The sequence below is a fragment of the Orbicella franksi genome, chromosome 2 (genome assembly GCF_964199315.1).
Source record: "Orbicella franksi chromosome 2, jaOrbFran1.1, whole genome shotgun sequence".
Lineage (NCBI taxonomy): Eukaryota > Metazoa > Cnidaria > Anthozoa > Scleractinia > Merulinidae > Orbicella > Orbicella franksi.
This window is the reverse complement of record NC_138146.1, coordinates 12,618,514-12,633,278: the sequence shown is the minus strand read 5'-3', so window position 1 is coordinate 12,633,278 and position 14,765 is coordinate 12,618,514. Positions and strand designations below refer to the sequence as shown.

The following is a 14,765-nucleotide window of genomic DNA, read 5'->3' as shown; positions in this document are numbered from 1 at the left end:
CAGGGAATCTTCCAATACAAAATTCTAAATTTTATAGTATATACAATCAAGAAAATCTATCGTCTCGGGATAACTGATTTTCCAAGCTGCACTTTCTATCAAAAAGAAGCAGAATCCTTCCAGCATTTACTCTTTGTCTGCAGAATATAAATCTTTGGAAATCTGAAAACATGCTTTGTCCTGTCAAGTGGAGGACTTGATCTTGTTCTTGAACTTGATCTTGATCACTATAATTAATGCCATCTTATTATTAGGGAATATTTACTCTAAGAAATGTTAAAACAGTTTACCCTTCATAGTCAGGACTTAAAACTACTCATAGTATTAAGCTCAATATTGCTAGGAAAGGATATGCAAGCTCTTAAGGTAATTTCAGAAACTGGGATAAACTACTTAATCTTTGCAATTAACAATATTAACAATAATTAATTTTATTGGGTAGTAGGGAGGATAAGCTGAATGTTTGTTTATTTACACCTTCTATTCATGAGGGTTTTTTTATTATTATCACTATAATTATTATGTGTAAGCTTATTTTGCATTGTTTCTTTTGTAATTTTTGTATATTATTAAAGAGAAGTTTCTAATGCTAGAAGTGTATATCTCTGGTATTGGGTCTTGTGCTATCAGATTCAAGAGTAAGCTATCTATAGACAATTTTTTCAGCGAAGCAGGAGCCAATCACGTTGGACCGGACTTGTAATATGGACTTTGATTGGCTCAAATTCAGAAAGAGAAGCGCGCAAGCGCTCTCACAAATGACGAACTTCTCACATGGGAATTACGCTGTCGTATCTGTCGTTAGCAGTTTAAAATTTAGCTGATAGTTTTGAGACAGAAATTTATGTGCTAAGCCGTGAACATTTTCGAGTGTGTCCCAAGTTGCTCAGGTGTTTCAGCACTTGTTCAATAGATTGGTTTTGATCGCATTTCGAAATATTCTTGCACAGACTACCAAGCCGCGCGCTTTGTTGTATATTCGTCATTGGCCAACATTAACTCATCTTGACCTCACGACAACTCCCTTTGGGCCCGAAAAAAAGCTTGATCAATTTCTTGACGCTTGTTCCCCGGTTAAAGTCAATTGGAGGTTCAGGTCAGATCCCTCACTTCTTAACGTCCATTTGGAATTTTGCTGCCCATGAGTCACTGCATTCCAGTCGTTACAGTTTACATTACTGACAAGTGAAGATATCACCATAATTCATTGCTTTTAAAGGAAGAGAAAACTTTTTATATTGATATCAAATGAGGCTTTCTTCTACTGTTCTGTTGAATCAGCTGCGTGTCTTCTTTTTCCTATTGACGTTTTTGTTATTCCTGACTACAGTATTCAGAAGAGAGAACCAGAATCAAATTAATGAGTACAATTTCACCAGACTGGAGAATTCTCATCCAGCGGAATCAACAACACTCTGCCCCAAAAACAGCAAATGGTACTATTTTTGTCAGAGTGGATAGAAAGGACGTTGATATTCTAAACATGACATCAAAACTACTTTATAAAGAATTCAAATTCAAAAAGCAAACCCCTCCAGCTGCCCAAAACAAACTGCAAAATAAATATTCCGAGCTAGCGGTGGAATGGACAAAGATCTATTCCCCGCCATTTGTTTTCACAATAGAGACAAAGCTGCGGAAATTTCAATATAGGCTTTTGAATGATATCATATTTACAAATGAAAAGCTCTTCACATTTAAAATGATTGTTTCACCTTTATGCATTTTTTGTAAAAAGGAAGTTGAATCCCTCAAACATCTACTTTTTTACTGTGGGTGTACAGATTTTGGCAAGCCCTTACTTCCTGGCTTAGGAAAAAAACACAGAGAGTAGAGGCTCTAACATTAATGACTATCTTATTTGGTGATTTTAGTGAAAGCAAAGATAATATCATTTTAAATCACCTGATACTTATGGCAAAATTTTATGTTCATAAATGCAAATTGGACAATATGGTTTTGGTAGCAAAAGTTAAAATACTTCGGCGCATAGAACGACAAATAGCAGTAAAACATAATAAGATGACTAAATATAACAAAAAATGGGAAAAACTCTTAACGTGTTCACTGTATTGCAAATAAGACTATAAATGGGGGTCAGAATTAGTAATGGTCAATAATAACATCACGTTTGAACCAACCTTGTTAATACGATCACCGGTTATACGACCAAGTTTTTATGCTTCAAAGCCAATCGTATTAATGGGGCTACACTGTATATCTTAAATTACTTTTGTATTTTCCATTGATGCTGAAAACCCAATTAGGGAGCTTCAATAAAGTATGTGTCAATGTGTGTGTTATCAACGGAGACTTAGATCTGTCAATAGCTGTTTCTAACTGATTTATTCGAAAACATTTCGAAGACGTAAATCTCCAGTTATTTTGCAGATGTTAGTAATGAATCGAACGACCAAGAACTTAAGGAAAAAATGACGTACTCAGATACTCAGATTTGAAATTCGTAAACTCGAAATTGCCTGACGAAATGGTCCAATGATGCCAACCGATACAAATATAATGCAATGTTTTGTCCGTTTTGCCGGTTATCAATTAAAGAAAAACACTTTTGGAAGCAAAAAGAGCTGCAAAAAAACGGCGACTTTAAGCAGGCGTGCGAACTAGCGCAATAACCCAATTTCCATGTATTAAAATTCAGCTTCAAACAAAAGACAACATTACGAGGTTCTGGGGAATAAACCACAGGAATTATATGGGTTTATTCCCTGGAGCCTTGTTATGATGTATTTTTGTAAGGCTGAATTTTGCTAAGTGCGTGACAGCTGTTAGCGAACACGCCAAAGGTATTATCACTACACTGAAAGCAATTCATTGGCTTGCAAAAGAAGAGTTGCTACCCAAAAGTATTTTTCCGGGTAAAAAAAGGTGAAATTATAATCGCTTGCAGACGCCGCAGCATTGCCTTATATTTTTTTCTTTTTCCATAATTCGGAGCTAAAACAACTATCAACGACAACAACTCTGTTTATGCTGTCAGCCATGTTTATTTATTCAGCAGACCCTGAGAGGTCCTTAAGATTATGATTAGGTTAACAATTACAGATGGTCTTGATTATAAGTCGCATCCTCGCTTAAATAAAAAAAAAACAACAACAACAGCAACAACAAATCAGCAAAGCGGTTTACAGTATACTGAAATGACCATTGGTAATAAGGTCCGTTTGGATATCTAATAATTACAATTACTAGTATCCATTCTTGACTGCACTGGCTGAGAGCATGACCTAAATAGGAAGAAAGCAATCTGCCAAGCATACGGTTGCCAATATACCACCGCCACAGGCTGCTGTCAGACAGCCTAAGTATGCAGGACCGGCACCTAAGCATCCAAAGGCTGGGAAGCCACATTCTATCAGGAAACAAGCAATGCAATCACCAGGAGCTCTACCCTCTGAAAAAGAAGTCAGTTTGAACTGTCAATGTGATTAACAAACGTATTAACAATTCTAAAACAGGTTCACGCTGTCACTACTTTTAACATAAGACGATTCAAATTCGACGTTGTGTGGGAAAGTGATGACGTGTAGCCGAGTAAGACGACAAACCCAGTCCGGGCCATGAAATCTATTTTAAAACTGCCTTTTTATGGTGTACGTAAGCGTGTCCAAAACCGTTGATACTGTACCTTCATACTATGTTACCTATCTTCACTGATTACCCTCAAGACAGTGAACAGTGTCGCTGCCCTTAAGACAGGGACAGTGTTGCTGCTGATTATTCAGATTATTGAAAGTTCCCTTTCCTAATTTCCATATTATATCGCCAAATATAACCAAATACACAACTAAATTGGATCAAAAGATTCTAAAACGCAAACTAGAACGAGTATTTTGAGGAAGAAGCACAGGATTTCAAGGATGGAGGTGGATTACAGCTCATCAAATTTGACTTTGCGACAGGATGTCAAGATATCAAAATTGCCATCCTGTAAAAATTTAGTCATTATTTTATCTGATAGTTCTTCGCTTTTTCAAGTTCTTTTCTCAATTTATTTGGAGCTCCTGGTCATACTTATTAAGACACAATATATCAGTGGCAGCGCTGTCCCTTTCGCTAATGAGAGGTAAAAAATACTTGATTGGTTCTCCGTGTTCGAGTTTTTAAGATACAAACATTTTCACTTTGTAAACGTAAAAACTAACATGTTGTAGAGTAAGCACAAACAAACAAGCAAATTACAAACCAGGGCGGCCCAAAGCCTTGGTATTCTTGGTGGGCTCAGGCTCTTCAGGTTCCTCGGTCTCGTCATTCTTCAACTTGGAGACCAAACCGTTATAAATGGAGCGCTTGAAGTTTTCAGGAATCTCGTTCTCGCCATTCTTCAACTTGGGTAACAAACCATAATTGGGGCGCTTGGGGTCTTCAGGATTCTCGATTTCGTCATTCCTCTTCAACCTGAACATCATCGCTCCGGTCAGGTTAAGGAGAAGAAATAACAACGCCGATCTTACGAACATGACGTCGTCGTTTTTGCTTTTTTCCTGCAAGAGAATAACGTGAAATTTCTAAGTTAGTCGAGGAAAGTGGATTAAATGAGATAAGCAGCCTACAATAAGGAGTCAATTTCTAATTTTCTCGTCGTAAACAAAGACCAAATGCCGTTTTTAACATTTTTTCGACTTTTTTACCAGTTTTTTTATAGCAACAAGGTTCCGAAATTACCTCAAATGCAACTTGAGTTTCTGGTCGGAAATAATGGTAGGGAATTCTTGATTGATTGTTATGCTCACAGTTTAAAGAAAGCCAGAAACCTTACTTTTTGTATTACAATGATAAAACAACACTCCTTACAAGAAACTTTCTTTCATGCTAAAAATTAATTAAATTTACATGACCTAAAACACGATAATTAGATCACTTACAACTATGACGCGTACACTACTTACATTATGAAGCCGTCAATACTAACAATGTTACATCCACTACAATGAAACCACTACTTAGGAACCACTTCGTTTTTGTCCCAGTGAAACGCCAATAGATTTTGTTATAAGAAACCACACTGTTATCAAGGCGGCCAACGCCCACATTTTGAAATCCCAATGTGTAATCTCTTATAAATACACCCCGTTAACACGACCACGCAAATCTTCTCTCCAGTGGCTTGTTTAGTTCTTGCTTTGATGGGCTCTAAGAAAGAGACCTAAAAGTTCATATTTAACCGAAACTTTCTCGCCTTGGTGGAGTAAAATCTTGCTAAATTGTAAATTTTTGTAAGTTACCGCTTCTCTCAAGTCACCAACAGGTTTCAATTTTTTGAATTGATAAATATCTTACTAACAAGGAGAAGACTTTAAACATTTATTTTTGCTCAAGATTTTGAACAGTTTGTCACAAGATCAGTTGCAAAATATTGCTGCCCGCAGCAGACTACTAATACTGCAAATTATTCTTATTTATCAAGTCGAGTTTTAACAAGTCTTCATTATTCCTTGCCTATTTTTTGGATCGATATTCACTATATTACGGGTGAAAACATGGAAGGAAAGGAATGGGTCATTCGTTCTATTCCAATTCAAACGCTTCACACTGAACAATGGGCGTTGTAAAGGATAATTTGTCTTAGCTTGGACAGAGCGCCTGTAATCGATGACGTCTGCACAAATCATTCGGGAAATGTTTCACGGACTTTCTTGATATTCATTGCTAATTTTCATTCACAAGTCAGTCTTCCACCATATTTCAAGGAAAAAAACTGAATATTCATGTTCTTTCACTATTTTAAGCCAAAGTTCAATATACCTTTACAATTTTAAACTAGCATTCAGTGTAAAGTAATATAACTTGATTACGCTTTCACTTCCAAATGCTTGCCTTCTCGTCAAGTACTTACATAACTCAACAAACAGGTAGAGAGCTTATTATTTCCTTTAGCGGTTTTCATACCTTAGTAATATCGTTGACTGGTGAGTGACAGTGTCGAAAGCTAAGTTCTCTTTCTCAATTTCCATATTATATTTCCAAATGTAACCAAATATACAAATTAATTGGATAAAGAGATTTTAAAGATCAAACAACAAGAAGTATTTTGGCGCAGAAGTTCAGGATTACAAGGGTTGAAGTGGTTTACAGTTCATCAAGCTAGATTTTGTGACAAGACAACAAAATCAGAATTGACGTTCTTATCTTGTTTTCTCTAGTTAGTCGATATTTCTAAGCTTTCACCTCTTTAGGACGTTAGAAAACTCTTAAACGAAAACAACGCCGTAATCTAATATAGCAACAATTATACAAGCGAAAAGTGTAGGGACTAGAAGATGACTAGAGTAAGCTAACCGAATTGCTATTTAGGCTTACTGGAGAGCTATTCTGGCTAACCTGAAGCCAAATTAATTATTGACCAGTGACTTATTCATTCATCGACTCATGACATCTTGACCCATAGACACATTTGACTTATGAATCAGATCAAGTATCTCAGGTTGCAGCTTTGCCGTATAGTCTGTTTGTTGAAACCCTTTATAGCGCGCAGGGAAGGGGTAGCCTAAATTGCACTTCCGTTATCCTAAATGACATTTCGGTTAGCCCACATAGCCCTCTGGTTAGTCCGCCTATCCCCCAGGTTAGCATGAATAGTGCTGAGGTTAGTCTTAATAATGCTTAGGTTAGATTGTTGTCGGTTTGGTAACACGACAGATGCATGAAAGAAAAATCAACTCGTTAGCAAATGGCCTATGACTAATGACCTATAAAACTCATAAATACATTGGTCTCCTGCTAACCGATCCGAAACTTAAATTGATAACATTTAACCATAATGTACGTATGTAGCACCTACTTTTCAAGGAAAGTGAAAATCCAATAAAACTAAAAAAGTCACTGGTTTACCTTTTGTGTTGACAGTGTACCTCAAGTTTCTAGTTGCTGCCGGCTGACTGCTAAACAGCGAATGATGTGTTTCTAACAGATGCAACAACTTAAGTAGATACAACTTAGAGGCCAATAAAACTATCTCTTGTTATGTTGATCGATAGGGGATGATTGTTGTGACACTTATACTGACCTAGCGAGAGGTGGCCGTGAGGTCAATATGGCTTGATATTGGCTGATGGAATAAGAGTTGATCACCGAGACGTAGAGCAGTGTTTATTGGTTAATATACAAAAAATACAAAAGAAACAATTGCAATGCAAATTAAGTTTGCATGTAATGTAATAGAGCGGTTTTCAATTGAGTGTCGAAGGTAATCAAGCAATTATTTTGGTTTTGGTTTTGGTTTACTACGGTTTGAGATTGGCTGAGTAGTCTAATTGGTAAGTAATTAGTTTGGTTTTGGTTTTACGACACTCAATTGAAAACCGCTCTAATAATAACAATAATACTAATGAAAAAAGGCGCAAACGAACAAACAACAAACACAGCTTATCCTCCCTACGACCTAATAAATTACTGTTAATATTATTAATTGCACGTGTATTAAGCGGTTTTTTTTATTTTTTTATTTTTGAGAGTGCTTTAAGAGCTTGGATATCTCCCTAGTAATATGGAACTCAATACTATAAGAATTTTTTGGCCTGGATATGAACTTTAGGGTAAACTGTTTTGATATTTCTCGGAATAAATACAATCTTCCCTCGTATTAAAATGTGACTAATTATATAGTGATCAAGATTAAGGTCAAGTCTTCCTCGTTGACGTTTAAATATCTATTGTTTTAAAGCCAGGACAAAACAACCGCGTTTCCAGAATTCAGAAGATTTATATTCTGCAGGAAAAAAGTAAAAGCTCGCGATCGATGGATTGTGCTTCTTCTTGACAGATAGTGCAGCTAGGAGAATCAGTTATGCCGAGACGATATTAAGTTTCGCGTTTGTATGGACAAATCATACGATTTTGTACTGGAATTCCCTGATCTTAGACTCTAGAGTAGTACTGCGCATGAAGTAATGCCTTATATTGCCCTCTCACGGAGTTATGATTTGATAAAGCTTGTTAGTTCCTTCATCACGGATGACATAAAAATTATGAACGTTAAACCCTCTCAAGTTCAGGCATCAAGTTAAGCAGGAAGACATAAAGACCATTGCATTGAACGAAAATTACTCTAGAAAAGAGCTATCGTGACAAATGGAACTCCATAAAAATAACCTTTGATCTCGAGAGTTTTTTCGCCCTCCGTATTTGCTCTTTGCCCTTTACCGGTCGCTCAAGGCCTCGATACAGATGTCTTTTTGAGAAACGTACTTAATATTCAGAAAAAGTGTAATCTCATGAGACAATCTGTCTCTCTGTGACCCTTGCAAAGGGACAAATAGGCAATGTTAAGGCAAACTAAAGTAATTTATTATAGTGGCTTTGTACCACCGAAATATTTGTGTCTTAAGGCAATGTTACGGCTGCTGCGTGCAAATACACTTTTTTTTTTTTTTTTTTTATCGGAAAGACTACTAGTTGTGGCAACTCTTCTTTTACAAGCTAATGAATTCCTTTCATCGCAGTGATAATACCTAGGGCGTGATCGCTAACGGCTGTACGGTGACGCACAGGGAATGTTTGCCGTTGTGGTCGTGCTTTTCTCGTGGCCACCCGCTGCTCACGCCAATTCACATGCCTGCTTTTAAAACGACGACTTTAAAAAGTCGTCGTTGTAAAATTTGAGCAACCTTTTTGTTCAAAGTGTTTTTCATTTTTTGGTAGCCGGCAAAAGGGACAAAGCATGGCATTAGCTTTGTACCATAAACCCTTGTCATCATTCGACCATTTCGTCTGGAAATTTCGAGTTTCCAAATTCGAATACTGAATGACAGTCTTCAACGTGAAATTCGTTGTCATTTTTCTCAAGTTGTTGGTCGTTCGTTTCATTACTTATACCTGCAAAATAATTAAAGATTTTCTTCTTCGAAATTGTTCCGAATCAATATGAGAAATAGATTTTGACAGATCTAATACTGCGTTCACTCTATCACCGAAACATGTTTAGAGTAAACATGTTTATAAGAGACGCGTTTCCTCAAAAGTGCATTGTTCAGATTAGTTTTTGTTACCAAACACCTCCACGCCATTGTTCTAAATGAATTTATGCGGTTTTATGACACTCGCATGAAATCGCGATAATTACACTCTACGTACTTAAACTCAAGATTGCTATGACTTGTATTTATTAGCTTTTATTAAGCACTTTGACAACCCCTTCGGAAACTTGCTTCCCTTTAAATCTCAGCCGCCAAGGTTGACGCGTTTTATTTGATTGAGATCGAAACTACCTTGTGAAGTAGTTTCAATCTTGTTCAGAATAAACGTATTTTGATCATGATTCGCCCAATGCACCGCAAAATGTGAATAGTTTTCGTAGTGAAAACCGTTTCATTTGTGACCAGACTAATCATGTTTCGGCCTAGTATGGACACAGCTTAAATCAACGTTAATTACATACACACATACTTTGTCAAAGCTCCCTAATTGTATTTCTCAGCATCAATGGAAAATACAAAATAATTTAACTCGTATTTGCAATGCGCGCAGTGAACACAACTGATGCATTTTACTATAACTAAAGACAGTTCTGTTTTTATTTGCTTATTTAATTTCTTTCATTTATCTGTCAGTCATTTCGAGTGGTCGTATTGAAGGGGTAAATTTCTAAAGAAAATAAAGGTTGGGGAACTTCAGGAGGAGGTCATTGGTCGCACTTACATGCGACCAACGAAAGACCAAGGAAGTGAGCGAACTAAAATTTGAGGAAAACAAATGATAACGAATATCACGGTAAAGACGATACTCAGCCTTCGAATTCGTCGACTCGAAATTTCCTGACGAAATGATCGAATGATGAGAAGCGGTTATGGTACAAAAGTAATACCGTGTTTTGTCGACTACCAAAAACAAACGAAAAACCCTTTCAGAAGCGAGAAAGGCTGCAAATAGTTCAAGGCAGGCATGTGATCTCGTGTGAGCAGCAAGATGCTACGACAGGAGCACAATCACGAGAAATGTTCACTGTACGTGACCACAGCTGTTAGCGAACACGCCCAACGTACTATCACTGCGATGAAAGAGTTCATCGGCTTGAAAAAGAAGAGTTGCCACCCATTAGTATGCTTCCTCGTAAAAAAAGTAAAAGTATCTTTGCATGCAGCGGTCGCAGTATTGCTTTCATATGTTTTCTTTATCTCGAGCGGCACAAAGACACAAATATTTAGATAGTACAATATACTATTTTCTGTCCTTTAATATTGCCTATTTGTCTCTTTGCAAGCGTCACATAGAGACAGATTGTCTCAGCTTGAGGTTACATTTTGTCTGAAAAGTATCCGGATATTTAGTCTAGGCCTAGAGCGACCCCTAAATGAGAAAAAGGAAATAAGGATCTCGAAAATACTCGTCTGATTAATGGTTATTTTTAGGACGTTCTATTTGTCACGATAGTTCTTTCAGTAGAGTGCTTTTCGTTCTATCGAATGGTCTTTATGTCTTCCTGTTTAACACGATGCCTGAGTCAAGAGGGCTTAACTTTCACTTGATTAATTTTTATGGCGTCCGTGATAAAAGAACTAACAAGGTTTATTTTATAGCCATGGTTAACTCGCCTGTTCAACGGTTATTTTCAGGGCGTTCTATTTGTCACGACAGTTTTGGTCTACAGTGCTTTTCGTTCAGTTGAATGGTCTTTATGTCTTCCTGTTTACACGATGCCTGAGTCTCGCGGGTGTAACTTTCAATTGACTAATTTTTATGGCGTACGTAATAAAGGAACTAAAATACTAAATTTTATAGGCTATACAAACAAGAAAACTTATCGTCTCAGGATAACTGACTTTCTAAACTGCACTTTCTATGGAGAAGAAGCGGAATTCTGCGGGCATTTATCCTTTTTTGGCAGGATATAAATCTTTCGAATTATGAAAACATGCTTTGTCCTGTCAAGGGGAGAACTTGATACTGATCTTGAAATTGATCTTGAACTTGATCTTGCATTGATCACTATACATAATCACACCTTATTTTTAGGGAATTGTTTACTTACTGTAAGAAATGTTAAAACAGTTTACCGTTCATAGCCAGGACATACACTACTTATAGTATTGAGCCAGGAGCCATAATCGGGGACGGAGACCGTAAGCGCGTGCCATTTCTAGTATTGGAGTTGTCCCCATGATATGGGACAATAATTCTATTTTTAGAACAAATTGCGCCATCGCCTGCGGCACACGCGCGTACATGCTGCGAGGATTTTTGCGGATGTCGCGCAGGGGGAATGGCGTCCGAAACTCCCGAAATTTTTCATGTTTTTGGCCCACAACTCAGCGCGTTTACGTCTGTTGGAATTTTGCTTAGGTATTTTCGTAGTAAGCTGCTTCAGTTTGAGTGAAGTAAGACAGTGTCGAATTTAAGTATGTTCCGCTTTAAGCAGATATATATCGCTGACCAAGTTGTGTTCCAACGGATGCTTCTTTTACATGAGCTGTACATTACTCCACTTTAAATTTCACATATGTTGAAGATTAACAGCTGTCCATTACGCAGCAAAAAACTAGCTGGATATATTTAGATATAGCAGAGCTTCAGGACTTCATAGTTTCCTACTCCTCTTGCCACACGCCTGCGAGAAATTTGCCAGTCTATCACGACCGAAAAGTAAAACAAAATAATTGCTAGTTTGAGTTTCGCCTGAATTGTAAGCAACGCTTGATGTTTCATCAAGGCCCAATAACTTTACGTCCGTAGATACTGCTCAGTTTTATTCAGTAAATTCTCTATTGTAGATGAATGAGAGCGCCCGCTGATGCTTGTTTTGTACAGTCAGTAAACATGACAAATTGTACTTCCGCCGCACTTTCGTGTGAAAGCGTACATCGAACTCAAACAATAACTCTGTAGTTTTTGAATATGTTTAAGATTGATAAATGTTTGAGAACATATTAAAAGCTAAGCTGAAAATATGCGAACTGAAAGCAGAAATAATCAGCAAAGTTACGTTGACGCTTTCTTTAATCAACTTCGAATAACGATTTCGATTTTGTTGATCGAGTTATCAAAACTCCTTGTCTATTTTCATTTTCGCAGTGTAAAACTTCGCTATGTTTATGTTGAAGAAACATACATGATGTTAGTAGCCTTTTTTGCGTTCGTGAAATTTGTTGCAGCATCTCAGCACAAAAGATAACGAAAGAAATCTTTGTCAAGATTTGTTGACAATTGAAAACACCGACTCGGACTTGAAAGTGCACGAGCTGCACTATGCAAATGAGCTAATTGTACGCGTCAGACCTTCCTTTCAAAAACTTTTGCAAACTCACCAAACAAGCAGAAACAATCAGAAACCATCAAAACAGGTTTTGGTTATGATTAACCATTGTCTGAGAAATTCACAAATTAACTCGATACCTGAGTAGAGAGTTTTCTTGCTATATTATTTAGTCAGAACAAACGCAAAAACATACGCGTAAGCTTGGCCCAACTAGCGCGAGCAGATCCTATTATTCATTCCCAGCGGGAGATTGAAGTCTTGTTTTCGTCACTGAAAAATCCACCTTTTCCGTTAGCTCAGAGCATAAAACTACATATAAGCGCCCTGGTTCGTATTCCCTGCCTTATTCCCTGCCATCGCTGGGAAAAATACGCAAGATAATCTCTCAAGATCTCTCAACTCTCACCATTTGATCACGCAACGTGACAACATCCACGCGAGAGCCCCCGACATGTGCTAGTCCATGGGCCAGACCCTCTTAGATGTACCACTCAGAGGGACCAGCTGAGAGTGTGACAAATTTGAAGCTAAGTTGGGGGTGATTACAAGATGTTATGATAGCAACCCCAAAAGAGTAGCTTTCTTGTATATTTTATTGGCTGAAATATCACCAAAATTCGCTTTTGCATGAAAACGAGGCTTGTTTTCAAAAGTCATATTAAAAATATTAAGCTGGATCAAAAATAGTCTTCACACATATAAATACAACAAGAAAGAACACAAATCATTTTTTAAGAACCAAATTTCAATTTACCTCTTTAAAAGCGATGATATAGTATGTTATGGATTACTTCAAATGTTGCAATGCATTATGGGGAAATTCAAGATGGCGACCTTCACGGCAGGTAAGTACTTTTGACTTATTCACTGATTTCGATAATCTTTAAGTAGAGATCTGATCAGAAATCAACAATATATACAAAATATTAGCTGTATAACTAAACAATAAGCATTTTTATGACGATATAGTGATATTTTGAACCTCAAATTATATAAAAACTTACAGTCCTTCGAGATCTACATGGACTCGACAGTCCAGCACTGTGTTGCCTTAATCATCAATTCCCATCGTTTGTAAGCCGGTATGTGTTTAAAACTCAATAAAAGCTATAACAAGTAGCTACATAACTAAACAATCAGCATTTTGATGGTTGTCTTGTGAGATTGTGAAATTGTGAAATCGAAGAGGAGAAGTATCGAGTCTGTGGATGATGAAACTGTACCTATCTATAATGCCGGCGAGCGCTGTGGGCCCCATACTAGAGGATATGTGGAGGTCAAGTTAAATCAAATCATGGAATGTGCATGGAGAAAGAACTTGGTATGGGTTTTAGTACGCATTCACCCAAGTCAGAAGCAATCTGTTCCTGGTTGGAGTGGTTTCAATATTTTGGTGCGTAATAACCAAGAAGTTGCCAAGGATAACGTGGGCCATCTTCCAACAATCAATGCCCCAGCGACGAACATGTCAGCTGTGTACCAAGTCCTCATCAAGTCCCTACAGATTAAGGAAACTTTAAACCTCCAAAGCATAGTTGTTGTGTTTGATCAGGCACTGTATGCTAAAGCTACTGAGATAAAGTGGAAACACAGGGCACAGTTTAATGACCTTGTGTTGAGAATGGGTGTGTTCCATACCATTTGCACTTTCTTGTCAGTGATCGGAAAGCGTTTCCAAGATGCTGGTTTACGAGACGTAATAGTCGACTCTGGAGTAATTGCTGAAGGATCTGTGGCTGGTGTTCTAGAAGGCCGTACATATAATCGCGCCGTACGATTTCACAAGCTCATGTATGAAGCTCTTAACAGGCTAGCATGGATGGGATTAAACTCTTGGATTGAGGAACATCATAAAGAGAAGAAGCCTACTGTTGATGCGTTTTTAAAAGGACTGAAAGCGCTCTGTGATAACACATGTGAACAAGAATTCAAAGACACAGTGGAGAGTCCCTCATTTGAAGAAGTATCGCAACTGTTCTGCTTGTATACGAGCTATCTCCGACATGACAATGGGAAGCTATCGAAGTTCTGGATGTCTTATGTTGACATGGTGGAAATATTACTTGGTCTGTTAAGAGGATCTCGGGAGGGAGATTGGGATCTTCACCTGTCATATATTAGTGAAATTGTCCCGTGGTGTTTCGCATATGATAACCTTAACTACGCCAGGTACCTTTCAGCATATCTGCATGAAATGTCACATCTACCAGCAGAGCATCCGGACACCCTGGAATACTTGCGATCCGGAGGATTTTCTGTTCAGATTGCCGAAGACAACCCTTCTGGGAGAATAGCTGTTGATCAGACGTGCGAGGAGACTGTCAACAAATACACTCAAACGTCAGGAGGAACTAAAGGTTTCAGTCTAAGGCCTAATGCAGTAAGCAAATTTTGTAGCTTACAGTTCTTGTTGACGCTACGTCTAGCGATTTCGAACTCACGCTCTGTTGAAGAGACTCGAGGAGTCCGTTGAGAATTGAAAGATAGAGCAAGCGAGGTTCGACTAGAAAAAACAAATAAAAATACATGAGAAGAAGAGCCGAGCGATATGAGAAAT

General features: G+C 37.7%; 2 protein-coding genes across 2 annotated transcripts in view; one reads left to right on the top strand and one right to left on the bottom strand.

Moving 5' to 3' along the window:
- Positions 1-14,685, top strand: part of LOC145478050 (uncharacterized) — a 45,778-nt gene extending 31,093 nt beyond the window's left edge. Inside the window, exon 2 of the mRNA XM_081455948.1 lies at positions 13,410-14,685. Coding sequence (XP_081312074.1) covers positions 13,503-14,681 — 1,179 coding nt within the window. The 5' untranslated portion in view covers positions 13,410-13,502 and the 3' untranslated portion in view covers positions 14,682-14,685. The remainder of the gene's footprint in view (positions 1-13,409) is intronic.
- Positions 2,787-4,525, bottom strand: LOC145468334 (uncharacterized). The gene is made up of 2 exons (XM_081452039.1): positions 4,205-4,525; positions 2,787-3,412 (listed from the first exon to the last, which is right to left on the bottom strand). Exons 1-2 carry the CDS (start codon positions 4,476-4,478, stop codon positions 3,246-3,248), a joined length of 441 nt encoding a protein of 146 aa, XP_081308165.1. The 5' UTR covers positions 4,479-4,525; the 3' UTR covers positions 2,787-3,245.
- Positions 14,686-14,765: the final 80 nt, after the last annotated feature.